The following is a 20971-nucleotide window of genomic DNA, read 5'->3' as shown; positions in this document are numbered from 1 at the left end:
TGCGCTTCATTTCGGGCAGCAAACATGCAGATAAACTTCAGTGAGCTGTATTCAACGTCTAATGCAGTAATATATAAGAAAATCGCTATTTTAACATTTTTACGATAACATTTCATAGAAAAATGTGTAAAATAATTACAATTAAATTTTTCTTGAAATACTGCAGAACATATTATACCGAAATATATAAAAATAAGAAATTCTCATAGTTTAGAAGTCTTTTCTTAAAGGCAAATATATTTTCCAAACATTTCGATTCTTTAAATTTGGCAATGATTATTTGTCTCAGTCCTTTTTCCTTGTTTTTCTTCGTACTTCTTTTTCCTTGTTTTTCTTCGTAAGCGTACTGCCTGCCTATGATTATTTTTACGTTTGTAAGGTAATGTTTCATTGTCTTAATTTATTGAGACATTAAAAAATTTCAAATATATATATATATAGAGAGATATGTATATATTTACGACACGATTTCCGTAATTTTTTTAATATATATATGTATATCAAATATGTGTTATATTTAAAAGGCTGTGCAGTTATTTTTAAGTAACATAATATACAAATTATTTTTATATGTAGGTTCTGAAGTTTTACTGACTCTAGAAGAGTTATTGAATGGATTATTATATATAAGGAAAAGTAAGATTTTTGTAGAAATTAAAATAAGTGATCATGATTTTAATTATTTAAAATGTTATAAGGTTTTAAATGTAGTGTATAGTTTGGCGTATAACGCGCATCTTTAATGGGAAAAAAAAAAAAAAAAAAAAAAAAAAAAAAAAAAAAAAAAAGATCGAAATTTTTGGGTGCGCTTTATATAGAAATGATAGATTTAAAAAAGAAAAGATGAGCATACAAAAATTAGATTTCTCCGTGTACTTGAGTGCTCTTTATTTAAAAAAATGTAGCTTTCATGTTTCTTTGTAAAGGAAAAGATGTGTGTCATACGGCAAATATACCTAAAAATTTCAAACTGTAGTTCGAAATTAAAGATATGCATAATACGTTAGAATATATGGTAAATAATGTTTTCAAACATTTTGCAAGTAAAAAATTTTTAAAAATGAGTTTTTGATAAGTCCAAGATGAGTTTAAATTTTTATCTCATTTTCTGATAATAATAACATGTTTAATACTTATTGGGTGGTACCCCTTGGCGAAACTTGGCGGCGCCGCTACACAAAGCCAAAATAACAAGACAAACAATTGCACAAACTTGGTATCCATGTACACATCGACTTATTTTCACTTTAAAAGAAATCCCCGAATTGCACAAAAATGGCATTGCGCACTCCTTTGACTTTATCCATGTACATGTCGACCTATTTTCACTTAAAACAAAATCTCAGAATTGTACAAACATGCATTGCGCACTCCCTTTATTTTGCCCATGTACACATTGATATATTTTCACTTAAAATGTCAAAGGAACACCAAATTCTACAATATAGGCAAACAAAAAATACATAATCTCAATAAAGTACATTTTAAACCAAACAGTAAAATAACATAAAAAAGGGAAAACATGTTATGTATTTAAGCACTACCAAAAGCAAATATTCACTTACCATGATTTTCAAGTTCGCTTCGTACACCCAGAGCCACGTAAAAATCAAAATATCAATCATACTCAAATGACTTTTTCAAACCAGGTACTCTTTCTGATCGAATGCTTCACATAGTGACCATCTGAACCTTTCTTCTTACAAACCCATTCAAATCCATCTAAACAGTTTTTACGTTCAACTAGACGCATATCCTTCCTACATACAGGACACTTATAATGGCTACTAAGTAAACTTTCATTTACACACTAGTCAATTAAAGCTCGTTTCCCCTTTCACTCCAAATCGTACAGAAACTTCAAATTAATCTTACTACATTCGGCCATTCTACCGTCTAAAGACTCAAACCAACACACACCACGAAAACGCTTACAAAACATCCCATGATTCAAAATTTCTCAGAATCATGCACCCGATTACATCACTATAGGGTTTTCATAACAATCAACTACTCAGGCTACCATAAATGAAACAACAACTTGGCGATAAACCAAACAACAACTTCGCCATAATACAAGGGGTACCTCTACCCACTTATTGTAAACTTTTTATATGTTTCAGTAGTGATTATTAAACTAATATTTTTTTGAGTCAGTTCACGCGAAGAATTTTTGTTCAGTTTGAACATTTTATTCATGTTGGTAATTTAATGCAATATTTTTTAAAATGAAAATTGAAAAAAACTGAATAATTTAATTTGCTTTTCCTACGTAACCATGATTTTGTGTGTTGTAATATTAGGTAAAGTGCAGAATCGCCCACTTATTTGTTTGGTGCTTTTTACAAGAGTAAGAATTGGATTTGGTTGATCTTTACATTACGGTAACTGGTAGTTTGGCGACATTTTGGAGGCGATAAAGGTTACTACCTGGGACTTTGGTAATAATGTGAGCAGTACTGAGTTCCGATTACGCATTATTTTGTGTGGGGGAAATGAGAGATCATGGGATATGTCATGTGATATTAATGGACGAATTACGGTTCTTTAATCGGAAAAGGGGGGAAATCGGGAAAAAATCTGGAAATTTTGTATTTGGCTTTATTCTGTGTTGTGTGAAATAGTGTTTGTGAATTTTTGGATCCCATGGCCGTAAGTAAAGTGAATTCGAAATGGGTAGTAAGAAATGTTTTTTAAGGTTGTGTGAGAGAGAAATAAACATGTTTTATTATGTTATTTATTTTACCTGGTATCTTGCTTTGAAAGATAAGTATGATTTTAAAGATTCTGAAAGAGAATGAAGAAAAGTGTATCCGCCACGTAATGAAGATTCTGAAGGAGATTAGGTAAGTTAGTATTTTTAATTATTTTTATGCATTGTTGGAAATGTAAGGTGGAAAGAAATTTGGTATTATTGGGAAAATTGTTATTAGCAATGATTTAGTTTAAAGTAATTAGGATTGTAAGGTAATTTTTATTAATTGAATGTATGTGCTCATGTATATTTTAAGTGGTGTTTTTGAATTTAATTATATTTTAATGAAATGATAGTTATTTTGTGAATTTTATACTTGTAGGAATTTGGTGTATGTTTAAGTTGAAATAAATGTGCATGGAAATAATTTAAATATTTGATAATAAATATTTGTAATGCTTCATGTATGAATTCGTTGGTGACGTGTATAATGTAATAGATGATTTAGAGGTAAAAGTTTTTGGATATTTTATTTATTTTATATGTGGAAATGTTCATATTTGTAAAGGGTAAATACTTTTTCGCGATCATGTAATTTCATATATGTTCTTTTTACCGGGTTTAAAGATTGAGAAAATTGTCATGTATTTTCGTGAAATTTTTTTAATTTATGAGATAAAAGCAGTGTACATGGATATAGTGAAGAGTGTGCGCAATGCCATTTTTGTGCAATTCTGGGATGTTTTTTTAAGTAAAAATAAGTCGACGTGTACATGGTTCAGTGATATTTTAATGAAATGATAGTTATTTTGTGAATTTTATGCTTGTAGGAATTTGGTTTACGTTTAAGTTGAAATAAACGTGCATGGAAATAATTTAAATATTTGATACTAAATATTTGTAATGCTTCATGTATGAATTTGTTGGTGACGTGTATAATGTAATAGATGATTTAGAGGTAAAAGTTTTTGGATATTTTATTTTATATGTGGAAATGTTCATATTTGTAAAGGGTAAATACTTTTTCGCGATCAGGTAATTTCATATATGTTCTTTTTACCGGGTTTAAAGATTGAGAAAATTGTCATGCATTTTTGTGAAATTTTTCGAATTTATAAGAAAAAAGCAGTGTACATGGATATAGTGAAGAGTGTGCGCAATGCCATTTTTGTGCAATTCTGGGATGTTTTTTTAAGTAAAAATAAGTCGGCGTGTACATGGTTTATGTGTATGTGTTATTTTGAAAAACGTGTAAAGTGTATGGTATTGTGCACTTTTTCCGAATTTTGCAGTGAATATTTGTCATGATTAAGCAGTTTTGTTTGATAAAATTTCTAGCATAAGTGTAATTCGGCTAGTAGATTGTTGGAAGAAGTGTTCAGTAGATAAGAAGAAAAGAAACATGTCTTTACTTCGTGAAGACAAAATGGCGGCGGGGAAAAAAAAATAGAGGGTTGCTGTAGGGGAGTTGGTCGCCAAATTTTCGCCAAAAAACGCCAAGTTACCGTAATGTAAAGATCAACCTTGGATTTTTGTCAATTTTCTTTGACTTTTTAAGTGAAAATAGGTCAATATGTACGTGGATAAAGTCGAGGAAGTGCGCATTGCCATTTTTGTGCAATTATGGGATGTTTTTCAAGTGAAAATATATTGATGTGTACATGGATACCGAGTATATTAAAAACATGCCAAGCAGTGGGCGATTCTGCACTTTCATCGTAATATTTTTTGTGTTGAGATTTCTTTTTGAAAAATACTGTATGCATACAGTAAAATTTTCTTAATTTTAACTAATGCAAGTGCTAATTAAATAATAATTAATGACATTTTTTAATTGAAAACATGCTCTTTTCAAAATCTGTGTATCACCTGAAGAAACAGATGAACAAATAGGTAATCAACTTTCTTAATAATTGATTCCTGATCAACTCATTTTAACTTGCTTCATAAAAGAATAAATATGCATATTTACTGTTGGAGGTTGTTTCTTTGTTAGTTTTTTCTTCTGTTGAATTATTTGCAGGGGTTCAAAATTATTGTCATATACCGAGGAGATTATTAGTAAGTGGGAAAAATATCATAAAGAAATGATTTTTTCTGATATCAGAAAATGTATGATTAAAAAAAAAACTCATGAGAAACTTAAAAAACAAAAATATTTACATCTTGAATTTACAAAAGATACTGGTTTTTGCAGTTTTATAATTAAAATTTCACATAGTATGATGGTCTTGGAGAAAATTTGCTTTGTGTATTTATGCCACATTTTGAATGCATTTTTATGAATTACTACAAGATACTGTAAAATAACATAATATTATATATACAGTGAATCCTGTCCATGATCATCAGATGATTTTGTTCTTCTGTAGAGGAAGTGGTGTAAGAGAGGACGACTATTAATGATGGTGATTGAGTATGCATGTTGGATTTAGCCAGTTTATTGGAATCTGTTAAAGAAGCAAATTAACTGTTAAGGAACAGTATTTACTACAAATGCATTTCTTTAGTAGCTTTTAAACTGTGTGGTTGATATATAAGTTAGTAAAAATATTTCTAAAAATTAGCTGAAGACATTTTTTATATTTTTATATGTTTTATGGACCTCAGTAATGTGACTAAGTTCTCTAAATAAATAAATAAAAAAAAAGTCAGTGATATAACTTGTAGAATGTATAATGTCCAATAATGCCAGATTTATGGATCTTTCTTAGATAAGATTAATTCAAGTGGAGAATTAAAAATTAGAAAGTGGAGAAACAAAAAATAGTACTTCTTGTTTAGAAAGATTGTTTGACCATGAAGAAAAGCCAAGTTGAACAGTGAGGAGATGAAGAAGTAGTTAAATTGGATAACTATCAATCCATATATGCAGCAGATGTATTTGTCACACATTACTGTTATGTGCTTATATCACATTACCCTTAACTTAATTTAATGATCCACTTTGTGCATTCATTGGCTATGTGTTTTCTATCATCTGTATGCTTGGCTAAGTAATAATCTGCGTATTAAGTTTTGAGAGTGTTAGATTATTTCTATATGTATGAATTTTTGACGCTGAGTGTATTATTAATTTTTAAATGGACACAACTGGAATAGGTGGGCTATGCATTCTTAAATTCATCTTTGAAGTACATGAAAAGTTAACCTTAAAGTTAGTTAAAAACCTGCCAATTTTTGAAAATATTTTAATAATCAATATCAAATACTGCTAATTTGAACTAAAAATCATAGGTTACAACTAAGAAAATAGTAAAATTGAAAAAAATATTTCTTTGTCTATGAAAGCTCAAATTAAAGGAGGAAAATATAAATATAAATTTAAGACTTTAAAAAAAAAAAAAAAAAAAAAAAACCTCTACTTTAGAAATTACTGCACTTAATATAACACATTTTGATCAGCTCCAGGGATGACGTTCATTTGAAGTTAGATTGAGACAAACTGTATAAATTCATGATTTTCAGCTACACGCTTGAAGAAAAAATGTTTAAGGCATTAATGTGTCAAAGCTTTAATGTTTGTGAGAGAAAACTGTTTTCTTTCTATTTCTGTTTTATATGTGATAAAATATGCTATTGGTATTCTGTATAATTTCTAGGTATGTATTGGACAGTGCATTTAGAAGGAGGTCCTCAAAGAGTAAATCATGCTGCTGTTGCAGTGGGTCACAAAATTTATTCCTTTGGTGGATACTGTAGTGGTGAAGGTTTTGAAGTGATTGGGAAAATTGATGTCCATGTTTTAGATACTGGTTTGTTTATTTTTTTTATCTGATGATTTTTCCATCTTCTTATTTTATCTCACTTTTTAGTTAATTAAAATATTCTGTTCAAACTCTGTTTGCAGTATTTAAAACACATGTTTATATGTTGTTAATAATAATAACCTCTAATACTTCTCTCTATATATACAGTCGAATCCGGTTAATTAGACCATCAGATAATCGGACTAGCCACTTTTCAGACCAAATCCTAATGAATTGAAGCAAATCCTATGTACATAAGCCTAATAGTATTCGTTTATTTGGACCAAAATTCCATTTAATCGGACCAAAAAACGTGAGAACGAATAAGAAACAGAAGCCACAAGTTGGCCGCATAGAGCGGATGTACAGGTGGTCTGCTACATATGCATAGACTCCAACTACTACGGATTCTCCGTAGTTTCTACGGAAATTCATGAAAAACTACGAGCTACGAAAAGTATGGAAAAAACTACAGATTTTACAGAAACAAGAGCAGGAGAACCAGTACGCAAAACGGAACCAACTAATTCATCCGATGATTGGCTGAATACTCGTGTTATCATATATCACGTGTTGAGTGTGTTCCTAGTTTTGAAGAATTAGCCAATCGTAGATCAGTAACTCCAATCGTTAACGACTTATCAATAGTTCCACCCAATTGTCTGTCTCCCAGGTTCCTCACTGATGCGTGTTTAGGCTGCATTCGGCTGCATTGTGTAGTTTACGGCGAGAGCGTGTGTCTTGTGAACTGTGAATCAGGTGAAAGATTTTTAATCATAATGCTGCCTCGAACGAAGAAGCCAAAATTATCAAAGCAGAAGTTTAAAGATTCATATTCTTCAGAATTTCCATGCATTAAAGCGTCCGAAATTTCTGTGAATCACGCACACTGCAGTGTATGCAACAAAGACTTCTCAGCTGCTCATGGCGGAAAAGATGACTGTAAACGGCATGTGTTTTCTCAAAAGCATATAGAACTTGGCACCGTAAAATCTAAAGAAATAACAAATTTCTTAATAAAAGATGATGAAACAGATCCTATAAAAGCCGAATGCTATTTTGTTCGTTTTTTAATTGAACATAATCTACCGCTTTCTGTTTCGGATCATTCCAAAGAGCTTTTCAAAGCAATGTTTCCGGATTCTGCCATAGCAAAAAAATTTAGCTGCGGTCATACCAAAACTGCTGCTATTGTGAAAACGCTTGCAGAAAATACTGTTGCTGATATTATAAAATCAGTGTGCAGTACATCATTTTCTCTAAGTACTGATGGAAGTAATGATAACAATGATAACAAACTGTACCCATTGGTTATAACATACTACAGTAAAGAAAAGGGAGTGATAATTACTTCATTGATTTCTATTTTAGAATGCACGAATAATACAGGAGAAGGTATTTTTAATTGTATAAATGAAAACTTTAAAAACAAAGGTTTAGAATGGAAAAATTGCTTATCATTTTCTTCAGATAATGCTAGTAATATGATTGGAAAGTTTAAAGGTGTAGCATCATTTATCAAAATGCATCAACCAAGTATAATCACCCGAGGTTGTCCGTGCCACCTCTTGCATATAGCTGCAAAAAAAGCTACTGAAAAATTAATTGGCTCAGAAATTGAAATGTTGATAATAGATATATATTTTTACTTGGAGAAAAGTTCGAAACGGAAGCATAGCTTCAAAGTTGCTCAACAAATTTTGGGACAGAATGCAAAATCTCATAAAATTTTGAAATATTGCAGTACGAGATGGTTGTCTCTTTTAGAATCTATAACAAGGATTTTGGAACAGTGGGATGCTGTGATAAATTTTTTTGGAGATAAACCAGATAACAGTGAGAATGAAGGAAAGAAATTGCAAAACATTAAAAAAATTTTACAGTCACCGACCACCAAATTGTACTTGTTATTTTTGAAAAATACTTTGCCTTTGTTTATAACAGTAAATATTAATTTGCAACAACAAGCTCCTTATATACATAAATTGAGAAGAGAACTTTTTGAACTTTTAATGAATTTATTTGTTAGATTCGTAAAACCATCAGTAATTTCTAAAGAAAATGAAGATGTTACTCTAACGTCTATTCCATTTCAGAAGTATAGTAAACAAAAAGAAAATGAAAATTTAGTGATTGGTGCGGAAACAAGACTATATTTAAATAATGCCAAGTTAAATGAAAGTGAAGTGAAATCATTTTTCAATTCTGTGCGAGCTTTTTTTTGTAACTGCATGTTCATATATAATTGATAAATTTCCACTGAGTGATCCATTTCTAAAACATGCTGAAGTTGCTGACATCAACTTGAGAACTGAAGTCTCATTTTCATCTGTTCTTTACTTGATGAATACTTTTCCATCCATTATTGATGAAAAATGTCTTAATCAAGTAGAAATTGAATTTTCCATGTATCAAGTAGATGATTTGAAAGAAATTGTAGATTTGCGTATTGATATAGCATGGGGAGAAATTGCCAAATTAAAAAATATGAATGGGTGTATTAAATACAAAGTATTGCCTTCTGTAATGCTTGCTGTCTTAATAATACCTCATTCAAATGCAGCTTGCGAAAGAATTTTTTCTATTGTTAAAAAAAATCAGACGGAATTTCGACCAAATTTAGGTCTTAAAACTCTTGAAGCAGTTTTGATTGAAAAAATAAATATGCAGGCAAATGAAGAACTTTGTTATAAAAAAACATTCTCAAAATCAGAACTTAAGCTTGCTAAGCATGCTACATGTAAATCTTTGCATTCATAAATTATGCGTATTTTGTTTAATACTTATATGTATCATTCTTGGTTATTTAAATTTTATTTCCCTGTAGAAATCATATCCAGAATAAAGATATGATTTATAGCTTCTGATTTTTTCTATGATTAGTAGTGATTTGAAGTACTTTTTATTAGTGAATGCTTGAGGAGTTAAAAGAAAATTTCTAATTAAATGTGCATATAATTTACAAGGTATATTTTTAATTATTCAGTTTTATATGTATATGGATTTTAAATGTAATAAAATTGATTACAATTAATTATTAATTTAAAATTAATGAATGGTTAATTACAACATACGCTACGCGCACATTTTCAAAGTTGTAAAAATGTCGTTCGCGCGTTGACTACTGACAAGGTTTGCTGAAGGTTGGAGTCTATGCATATGGGAGGATCTGTAGTTGCGGCTCCCTAGGAAAATATTTTATCAAAGGTCAGGAATTCCTTAAAGTGCATGACAAAAGCAAAATCGGTTGGAGGTGAACACGCGCACCATTTTCTTTGACCTGCGCCTCCGAGTTTCAAGGAAATGAACAATAAAGTGTCTGGCTCCACCTGAAAGGAATTCCTGCCTGTCAATCATGATTAAAGTTTACACAAGAAAGCAATAATTTTATTACCTTTTGGGATGATTTTAGTGCCAAAGCTTTAAATAGCAAGCATTTTATCTCCCTCTTGACCTCAACATCTTGAACCTGAAAACACCAAAGTTTCTTAAGACCACTTTAGTCAGTGAACTGTGCACATGTCTTGTCTCCCCTGCCAAAGTGCCATGACGGGACTTGATGTTAGCTTGAAAAAATTGGTTTTCTAGATAAGATCAAGCAACAACCACGAAACACTAGTCAGCGTCGGGTGGTGGAAATAACCGAATTGGCAAAGACTACAATTTCGTGCTTGGTAAAAGAAGAGAATGAGCTGCAAGAAGAATGGGCACAATGTGAAGGACGAGGAGGAGCTTTCAAAAAACGGAAGCATGAAGGCAAGGACCCAGATGTCGATGAGGCCCTTAATGAATGGTTTGCCATTGTTACTGAATGATCTGGGTGAGTAAGCGGCCCAATGTTAAAATACAAAGCAGAAGAACTCGCTAAAAAGCTAGGCCATGATGACTTTGAAGGTATGGATGCAAAGATATTTTTAACACCACTGAGAGCATATTTCACGTATTGAAAAATGGAAATACGCTTTAAAAAACTAGCCAGGCGTATTTTCATGCATTGAATTTTTAACAAAGGTTTAGCTTAAAATATGCATAGCGCCCATCGAAATCAACAAATAATATTTTTTTTCTACTCAAAACACCACTGATATTATCGCCTGACTTTTCCGCGACAAGGAATATAGGCGCGGCACTGCACGTTGCCATGCTGACTCAGCGATCACGGTCAGAGGGTAAAAGAAAGAAGCTGACTAATGAAATTGAAGTTTCATTGTATATTTTCGAGCACTGATTTCGTCACACGTTCCATGTTACTGAATGGTCATTCGAATAGTAGAATTGGTTATCAACACACATGGTTTGGGAGCTCGGTGAAATTTCACATTACGATCTGGAAAAATCTTTTGCACTCTTTTCAGAAAATTGAAGGTGAAGTAAAAGCATAAATAAAGGTAATTTAAGTTTTTTCAAATTTTTCTAGCATGATTTCTAATATGCCTTTAAATTATTTTTATGTTTATAGTGTTTGCATTTTTAATTCTTTCATTATTCTGCACTAGTCAGGAAAAAAGTTGAAATTTTACCGAAAACTACCAGTACAAAAATAAAATTTTAATTCCAATCTTCTTTTTAAAAAGTCGTGATCTTCACTAGTCTTACAGTGCAAATCTGGGTGTTTTATTGCTATTTCGTTAAAAAAATTGCAATTTTATCACGTTTTTCGGTACAAAAATTGGAATCGCATCGATAATTGTCAGCTTTGATAGAAAGACATCTCCTTGTGATTTTCTAGTGGGCAAATCGGGACTTAACGTCCTGGTTATATGAAATTAATTCGTCTAAGAGTCACCTCATATGAAAATCAATATTTAGCTCACATCTATCTATTCAAAAATAAGTATTTTGCGTAAATTTTGAGATTTTTACCAATTTTGGGTTCGAATTGTACAAACCCTGCTGTAAATACTCTTGCCTTTTTGAATAATTCTGTAGGAGAGAAGTATAATTTGAATTATTATTATTGTTTTAATTTGATGGCACAAGATCGCCAAACTCATTACTGATTTTAAATAAATGTTGCTCTTAAAACGACTGTAATTTGTATTCGTGCTTATAAGATAAATTCTTTCCATATAAAAATTAATATTTTAAGAAAATTAAGATCGCATATGAAGAAAATTTTAAATTTAAGAAATTCCATACAGTCTGCAAAACGAAACGAAAGTTTCTACAATTGATCAGCTTTTAAGAGAAGCACATCAAAAATATTTTTTTAATTTCTATCTAACTGATTTTTTAAAACTATTTTTAATAGGATGGTCCCCTTGAGACCAAAGTAATTATTCCTAGAAAAATATTAATTTAAATATTTAAATATGAGTTCTAAATCCGTCAAAGAGTTTTTTATAAAAAACTGTCAAGCCAAGTGTCAACCAGGTCAGAACCGTCAGCTAAGAAACCAAAGATTCATGAACAGCCAGAAGAAACTACTTCTAAACATGATAAGTTTTTAAGTAAGTAGCTTAAAGAATTTCCTTGTCCTCTTCAATAAAGAGGAAAATAAAATGTTTTGTAAAACATGTCACTCTGCCAATATGAAGAATGGCGTGGGTGTGATGGGTTCATCATGTTTCCAAAGAAGTACTCTGTCTCGCCACGAAAAAACTACAGAACACAGGCTTTCTTTAATTGCCAAGAAAGTTACTAAAGCTCTTGAAAATATCATCAAAAAGGAAAAATATACAGCAACAGATGGCGATTTGGCAGTGTTCAAAATTGTTTACACTATTGGAAAAGAATTTCCTTTAACGACATGTAAGCCTTTAATGATGCTTATGAAATCCTGTGGAAATGAGACTGTGAAAGAGACTCACTTGAATTTATCTCAAAATTCAGTTACAGACATAACTAGAGCTAATTCGGAAGTATTAGAATCAAATTTGGATGAGGATGTTTTACATAGCCCTATATTTCTTTAATGATAGATGAGTCAACAGATATTTCAGTTGACTATAAATTAATTATATATGTAAAATACTTGAAAAACAATGAAAGTTAGAACAGTCTTTGGGCAAATTTAAAACTATCGGGTGAATGCAGTGCAGATGCACTGAAAGAAATAATAATAAAGTTTCTCAACGAAAAAAAAGTACCGTTGTCAAAAGCTTTTGGTCTTTCAACAGATGGTGCTGCTGTTATGATAGGAAAAAATAACAGACTTAGCAAAAAAGTTCAGGATGTGATACCTGGTTTGTTGCACTATCACTGCATAGCTCACCGTTTAGCTTTAGCTGTTTCCCAAGCTGCTGATGGAATATCCCTATTTCAAAGCTGCGAGAGAATTTTAGGTTCATTGTATGCTTATTTTCACACGTCCAGTATTAGGATTCAAAAGCTGAAATTGATGCAAGATGTGTTAAATGAGCCAAACATAACTCTCAAAGACATAAATGCTGTTCGGTGGTTGTCACTTGGGAATGCAATTGATGCATGTTATATCAGTTATGATGCTGTGATCCTTGCCCTGACAGACATAATTGCAAACAGGAAAACAAGAAATCCTATGGAAAAAGGCTCAGGACTACTTAACCCTTTAACTGCTTAAGACGTGTATAAACGTTTTCAGAGTTTCCTTTAAAAATGCTTTAGACATGTTTACGCAACTTTCAAATCGCTCGAAAAATGTTTAAGACGTGTATACACGAAGCCGAAATTTCGCCAAAATTCTTTAAGACGTGTTTAGACGATGCAATCTGGTCTTCTTTCCCGTACTTTTCTGCAGGCGGCTGTCAGTTGACACAAAGCTCTTAATAGGGTGTGAAGTCTGCTTGAAAAGAACACTTTACGGAAGAGTTCTGAGAGTGAAGTATCACTGTCAGACAGCAGGTGTGTGTTATCTTTCTGACGACTGCATGCTTGTAAATGAAGATAAATTGTTTTACAACAGTTTGCCTTGTGGTTATTTATACAAATGAAAGTCAAACAGAATGCTCGTTGTTACAGTACATTACGGAAATTTAGAAGAAACAGGAAAAAATAATAATTGTAATTAAGACGCATTTTTAATAAATTATACAATCAAATTCTTTATTTTTGTTTTAAAAGTTGATTAGAATTTCTGATTCGTCAAGAACAGGAAAAAATATAAAATGCTGCAAACTATCTTGTTTGCCCTCGTATTTCAAGTGCCGGAGTTTTTAATGGTATATTCTTCCTCTTTACACTTTGAAATATGAAAACTGTGCTTTCAGCATGCCTGATTTTTGTACTCATATATGTGGCTGTGTGTTCCTTATAAACGCGAACTGACATATAAAAATTTCTTGGATGTCGAAAGGAAGATATTCTACTCGAAAACTTCAATTAAATCGAATAAATTCATATGCCAAAGGAATTTCTAGAAATATTTGTTTTTAAAAATTTTATTATTAAGATTTGAAATACAAATTAGTTTTAAAATCTAGGGGAAAAATACTCGTATGCATTTCTTGGAACTTTTTTTGGAAAGTAATTTACCGGTATAAAATCACTTAAAATTAATGGAGTGTAAGTTAAGTAAAACAATTAATGTATGGAAGCGTTACATATACTGCACACAAAAATTAGTTAGAGGAACAATTAGTTAACAAATTAAATTAATTACATTAAAATAATTTCGTTAGAAAATAACCTCTCCAAATGTCAATGCTGATAACAACACTACGAATGAAAGTTATTAAATTCCTAACTTAATTAATCTGTTGGTACTCAATAATTGTGGCCTACCAGTGGCCGATCAGTAAATGTCGCTGAACACTGGCAATTCGGGAGGCCTCGAACAGGCTGGCTACAAGGGCGTTTTCGGGATTCTCCTCAAGTGTAACGTGTATACGAGCCAGTACCCCTTAGAAAGTCCTCCACGAAGGCATCCCTCCTCTTAGGCAGATGGCCCTCGAGGCTTTGCCGTAATCACATAAAACTAAACCAAATTGAAAACTAATAACTATGTGTTTGCGATTACTTTGCAAATATTTTTTATAAAGATACAACAAAATATAAAGATACAACAAATAGTCCTCGTGTATTTTGTCACGAGCTAAATAAAATAAAATACAATATCGCGAAAGTCACTTTATGCTATTGAAATGGCAATAACTTCGTATTATGCAGGCTATCATTTTGCCTGTTATGAGATTTCGATCTTTTCCGTTATCCGAGCTACCCAAAATAGAATACTGGTAGTTCTATCCGGGGTTTGAATCCCGGCAAAAGGGCTAGCTACATAGATGCTTTCATGTCTTTCTCGTGTGTAACGTGTGCATGAGCCGGTTACCCTTAGAAAGTCCCATGAAGGCGTCCTTCTTCTTATGTAAATAACCCTCGAGTGCTTTGTCATAATCAAATAAACCAAACGATTATAGCATAACATACTTAAAATGTTTTGTGATTAAAAAGTTTATGCATCAAAGTTTGTCCCCGTTAAATGAAATATGCTGTTTTTTTTCCTTTGCTTTTATAGCAGTGTTCTTGTTTTCAGAATATGAAATGTCAATGAAACATTTTTAATAATGTCTCATTCTGTTTCGTTTTTTGTTTAATGAAAAAATGAATCTAAGTAACAAATTTCTTATATTTAGAAAAATTTTACCATCATCGAAATGAGTTGCTGTCAAATTGCATTTTTTACTAGCGCATATATTTGTATAGAGAAAATTGTTTCGTGTGTGTTATCCTATAACTGAAAAGATCACGAGAAATTTCTATAGGGAAATAAAGTTATTTGTAAATTAAATGCGTTTTGAGGTAAGCGTAAAAATACGAGATATGCGATGAATTTAAAATAAGGATGTAAATAATAAGCATTTTGCCAACAGACATTTCCAGCAAAATTTACTAAAATTTTTCTATATATAGAATTAATGTATATTTGTTTAGGATTTGAATTCAGTGATATAACACTCCACTTTAACAGTGTAATTATGTGTTATATCGAGTTAGCTATGTCCGATATAAGCATTTTATTTTTGTTTTATAAATCTGGTTCGTTTACTAATATTATGTTTATTAAATACGATTTATCAGGTTTTTAAATTCTATCAGACTCCACCAATGGCCCACCCGGCTAAGACCGCTGATTACTACTAATTCCACTCGCACTGAAACCAAAATGAACAAATTGGCTGCATGGTTGGGTTTCAAAGTTTTTCTCAATGTGTAACATGGATATGAGCGAGTTTTACTTATATAGCCTACCCCGGGGACTTGTCTATCCTTAGACAGACAGATCCTGTTGGTTTTGCCATATTCAAATAATCGGACAAAATTTGACAACAAAGGCTAATAAATGCATATACCGAAATAAAATAAAATAAATGCATATTACAAAACTAAACTAAATGTATATAACGTAAAAAGTAAGATCACAATAAATTTTAAATTATTTTTAATTCACTAATTCCTAAATTGCATTATTTTCAAATTTTATTTCATTTTTATGTATGTATTAATGTATATTTTATATGTTCGAAAGTGCGATTGTTTAGTATATCCATGTACATTAAATAAATCTGATTTGAAAATGCATGCACTAAGGTGAGATTTTCGCAACTTGAAAAACATTACTCGAAAAATTATCTCTGAGGAAATATATATACAGTCAAAAGTCGTTAATCCGGACTCGTCGGGACTTCGGCGATTCCAGATTATCGATTTTTCCGGATTATAGATCATCAGTTTAAATCTGGTAAGATGGCATGCAGAAATTAAAAAATTAAAAATATGAAACCGTAATTTATGAAATAAAGAACAATTATGATCTAAAGGGTATCAAAATTTACAAAAAAAAAAAAAAAAAAAAAAAAAAAGCTTAATATTAATTTGTTTACTTTATTAAACATTTCTTTCAATGTAAGTTGTTTTAAGTTGCTTCATTTTTTATGTGATAATACATTCTCTTTAATTCTATAAACAGACATAATTTCTTGTTCAGTTACAAAGTTCTGCTGTTCAAGTCCTGTAATTGCTGTGTCGAGAATACCGACTAATTTGCCAATCGAAATTTTTTCGTTTTCAATAACCTCTGTCACTTCTTTCGCTATTGGAAGCGAATTATAATGACGAGGAATTTGATTTAAATCAGATCAAAGACTGAGTACATCGAGATGAAATACTACATTTAGTAAGGCATTCTAAGCCGAATAAAATAAAAACATCTGCCCTGAAGATAAGGATAGTGCTGACAGATCAACTTCCAATTCATTGCGCGCGCGCCGCTGCGTTAAAGATAAACAAACGTTAAAGTTTAGATAAACAAAGGATATGCCTTTATCCACTTTTTTTGCAGCAATTCCACCTTTTGTTTAATGGACTTCGAAACATACTTTCGCTTTGTAGATCCTTTACACATTAGTAAATATATATCAGAAATTCTATTTGACATAATTGAAAGTTCAAGCTTACTTTTATAAAATTGCTCTAACAGTCTGCAAAATTAATAAGTCGAATCTAATTCGAAGATTAAGGAACAACGCAATCTGCAACATTAACTGAATTAGATAATTTTAGCTTAGCTTATACCGTCCGTTATACATTAAACGTGCATTCGTAAACGTATTTTGCGCACATATTCGCAGTATATTCACACGCATATTCGCAGCCGTAAAGGTTCTGTTATACATTAGACGTATACCATCTGTTATACATTAAACGCGCATGCGTAAACTTATTATGCACAGCCATAAAGGTCCTACGCGCATGCATCAACGCTAAGCATGCGCAGAAAGTTTGTAGCTTTGAGGTCCGGATAATAGATCATTCCGGATTATGGGTGTCCGAATTAACGACTTTTGACTGTATTAAGAAAATAATATTTTATCTTTCTACTTGATTCTGTGAAAAACAATTTAAATTAGCTTATTACTTTTTTTTTTTTCTTTATTAAAAACAACTTAATTTTTTTTAACCTTGCTGTCAGACCGAAAGTATTTAGAAGTACAAAACTGGTCTTTTTGAACACATGTTTCAGTGGTGTTTCTTTACAGACGTAGATCAACAGATAAGAGGCCAACCCTTGATGTAGGTATTGATAGATTTTACCACAAAAAGGCCTTTCATCTAACATAGTGGACATCACTTTTATCTTCTGCTTTGTAATGTAGTATAACTAAACCCGTTGGCCCTGTTTGCTCGAATAGCTTCGGAGAACCATTCGCATTTGAATGTGTCAGAGCTTGAGTGACTGAAAGACTATTTATTCTCAAAGCAATCAGTCAGACACCAATAAAATTTGTCTGCCCATGCTCTGTGGGGTCGCAACATGGTAGATTGTTTCGTGGGTAGGGTGGCACTAATCCCGTTTGGCACAGTACCTCAGGTCGGGAGCCCCCTGCCCCTCATAGTTTTCAATATTTATACTCTCTCTCTGTGAGTTCTTCAAATCCAGGAAAGGGTAATATGTGCATTTGGGTGCATGTGAAAACTTCTATCCTGCATTTTGTATTACTTGTATAGTGAAACATTTCAAAAAACAGCTTTATATGGAAAGTTTTTCTCTGATAAATGAACTCAGCTGAAAACACATTTCTATCATTTGTGCATTAAAAAAAAAAAAAAAAAAAAAAAAAAAAAAAAGCTGTTTTAAGTGAATTAAATTTTTATTGTGCTCTTATTACATTTTTCTAAATTTTTCTGTTCCTCTTTTCTTATAACACATAAGCAATTTTTTAAATATGAGTAACCCCTGAGCACTAAGATTGGTAAGCTCGCTAAAGACTGGTAATTTGAAGGAATTCAAATCTTGGCAAATGGGTTTATTGCAGGGGGGTTTCTTGGTTTTCCTTCATGTGAACGTAATACGAATTCTTTCCCTTTAAACGCCCTTTATGAGACGCAACTCCTTTTAGGCATATAATTTTCAAGTGCTGTGAACAATTCTAATCTAAATTTTTATGATATAAAATTTCATATAAATTTATTGTACTGCCCCTTTTGTGTACATTATATTTATGAATACAAACCTATGATTAATATTGAATACTATTGACGTCATTGGTGTTATATTTAATACTGAAAATAATGTTTAAGCTAAAAACCAATTTGTACGCTATTTTATAATAAGGTAACATGCGCTAAACAGTTTTGAATAGAAAGAAACAAACGAGGATGCTAACTCCATACATCAAACAGAAAATTTATTATCGTCAACTTTCGTATAGGATAAAAGGTTTCTAAGCTTACGATTTTTCATTATGGAAAAGCAAACAGGGGTTACTTGCCTAAAGAAAGAGACTTTTTGAGGGAAAGAGGCTGGTAATTCGCGATACACTCCCAAGCAGCTGCTAGGATTTACCATGCTCAACTATCTTACCGCTCGGGCGCTATTGGGCTTTCTCAGCTTACTAAATATGTATTTTAAGTTGGTTATTTACATAACAGAAAAACAAAATAAAATGACAGATTATAAATAGTGCATTTTAATGACGAAAATTTCTTTGAAAAAAAATAGTATTGCAAAGAATAAGAATGATATAGTTGACTTAACGGCGGCCGATAAGCAGTACATATGCTTTTGCAGAGAAAATCATTTTGCTCGTGTTGCCGTATAACAAAAAATATTCATAGATTATTTTTTACAGTTGTTAAAATAGACCTGGAATATCTGTTTTAAGAGAATACTTTCTTGGAAAAGTTTCAAAATAAAATTGGCTTGAATAAATAAATAATAATGCCTCTGTTTCTGCTTTTTCTTTAGCAATAATTTTGAGATTTTTTTTAATACAAGCATTATGATATTAACTTTTGACTTAAAAACCTGATCTGTTTTTAAGAGCAATAAACGAAACATTTAGGAGTTATTTAAGGGCTGAAACGGTGATAATATCAATGTCAAATTTGCATTTCACTTTTTTATATGCATTCAAGATATTCAGAAAGGGAAATTTAACCTGAAATAGTTTTTCTTTATGAATTTTCAGTTGATCATGAATTTATTGACTGAATCTAAAAATTCTTGCCTTCCCATCCTTGAAACACCAGTACACTTTGTCTGAAATAGGATTAAAAACAATATCCTATAACAGAAAGCTGACACATAGTTAAGGTGTGTCAGCACATAGTAGGAAGGAAAGATGACACATAGTTAATAAGAAACAATGCAATGTTGTTATTTTATTAGCATACAATATAGTTGTTCAATATGGTATTTTTGTAAATAAAGGGTATTATTGTACATTTTGTAAAAAATAAGTAAGCATTATATTTAATAATTATAACAACATAACACATGGGGAAAATTACCAAGCCGCTAACTTGTTTGGTTGCTAGCGACAAATCCAGATTAAACATCAACATCCAGTACTCTTATACACTAAGTGAAATATTTGTTTGTATATTATTAGTAGCATTAAAATAAAAATATTTATTTTAATAAAAATTGTTGTTTAATAATATACCCTTGTAAGGCATTTTCTTTGGTTAGGGACTTCATGTGAATAATTAATTCTGCATTGAAGCAAGACAATTTCTTAGAATTTAATGCTTCAAACAATTGAATGCTGGGATTCCTAGGGAAGAAAATATCCTCAAAAAATATATTACACAAAAAATATTGAATTATATTCTTACAACGACTTCTTAAATAATTAATGATTGTTATAATTATTAAATATAATGATTACTTAATTTTTACAAAATGTGCAATAATACCCTTTATTTACAAAAATACCATATTTAACAACTATACTGTAACAGGGGTGTTTGTGCTCCGGGGTATCCGGCTATCATCATTCAAAAGGAAGTAGGAATAATAATGAATTATTTATTTTGATCTGGGTAATTTTGTTTGCTTTGAAAGCAGAAAACGCTAGGTCAGTATGTGTGGTGAAAACTTTTCCTTTCTTTCTCCAAAGGCAGTGATAATGCGTGAAAAGGGGGCAAAAACTTCTTTTTTTGTTCTTTCCTTATTGCGAGTTATGACTCATTCCCCCGGTTCTCAGACATTCTCTTCTGCATTCTTTTCGGCAAGTAGGCGCGGCAGAAAAAAAAGGGAGAGACTTCGTTCGACCAGATGTGCGATCACGTGACTCTTGGTTCAAAGGTCTTATCTCTCCTGGCATGGCGCGAATAAGTAGAGAAGGGGGATTTTTCACCGTATTAGCTATTTGTCATTGATCGCTTCTCAACTTTTTTTTCTCCGCTGTGTAAAATTTTCGTTTCATTTATTGATGCACGTGTAAATTTTTCGTTTCGTTTATTGAAATATTTTTTTATTTATGTACGCAAGAGAATTTCACTATGAAATTTCTCGATATAAATAGTGATATTATACAATTAGAAGAAGGTGCCTGGAATGCATTTAGGTGGAATTGGATTGAACGGAGAGGTGGTAATGGGGATACCATCGGCACATGGTGCAAGAAAATAAATGTTGCTGGACAAACATATTGTGTTTTTTGTAACTCACTGCTGAAGTATGGTGGGGAAGGATTCAAGGCTTTCACAAATCATTCTAAAACTGTGACGCACATAAAATATTCAAAGTGCATTAGACATTCAATGACTTAAAGTAATTATGCTAATTAAAAAAATACTGATGCTTGGCCATTGGATATAGTGA

The 20971-nt window shown here is 31.5% G+C and overlaps 1 protein-coding gene across 5 annotated transcripts in view; it reads left to right on the top strand.

Moving 5' to 3' along the window:
- The first annotated feature begins 283 nt into the window (after positions 1-283).
- The window catches only part of LOC118179586 (kelch domain-containing protein 3), a 61024-nt gene continuing 40336 nt past the window's right edge, over positions 284-20971 (top strand). For 4 of the 5 annotated variants that reach the window (XM_085827679.1, XM_085827678.1, XM_085827676.1 and 1 more), the window contains exons 1-3: positions 284-379; positions 577-636; positions 6298-6450. In XM_085827679.1, the coding sequence (XP_085683805.1) occupies positions 6300-6450 (151 nt within the window). In that variant the 5' untranslated portion in view covers positions 284-379; positions 577-636; positions 6298-6299. Of the gene's footprint in view, positions 380-576; positions 637-4570; positions 4589-6297; positions 6451-20971 lie in introns of all 5 variants that reach the window. The other variant, XM_085827677.1, reaches the window with a different exon arrangement.

This window comes from Stegodyphus dumicola, chromosome 12 (genome assembly GCF_044657685.1).
Source record: "Stegodyphus dumicola isolate Sdum_Otavi_A_Nest chromosome 12, ASM4465768v1".
NCBI classification, from domain to species: domain Eukaryota; kingdom Metazoa; phylum Arthropoda; class Arachnida; order Araneae; family Eresidae; genus Stegodyphus; species Stegodyphus dumicola.
This window is presented reverse-complemented; position numbering and strand designations above follow the sequence as displayed.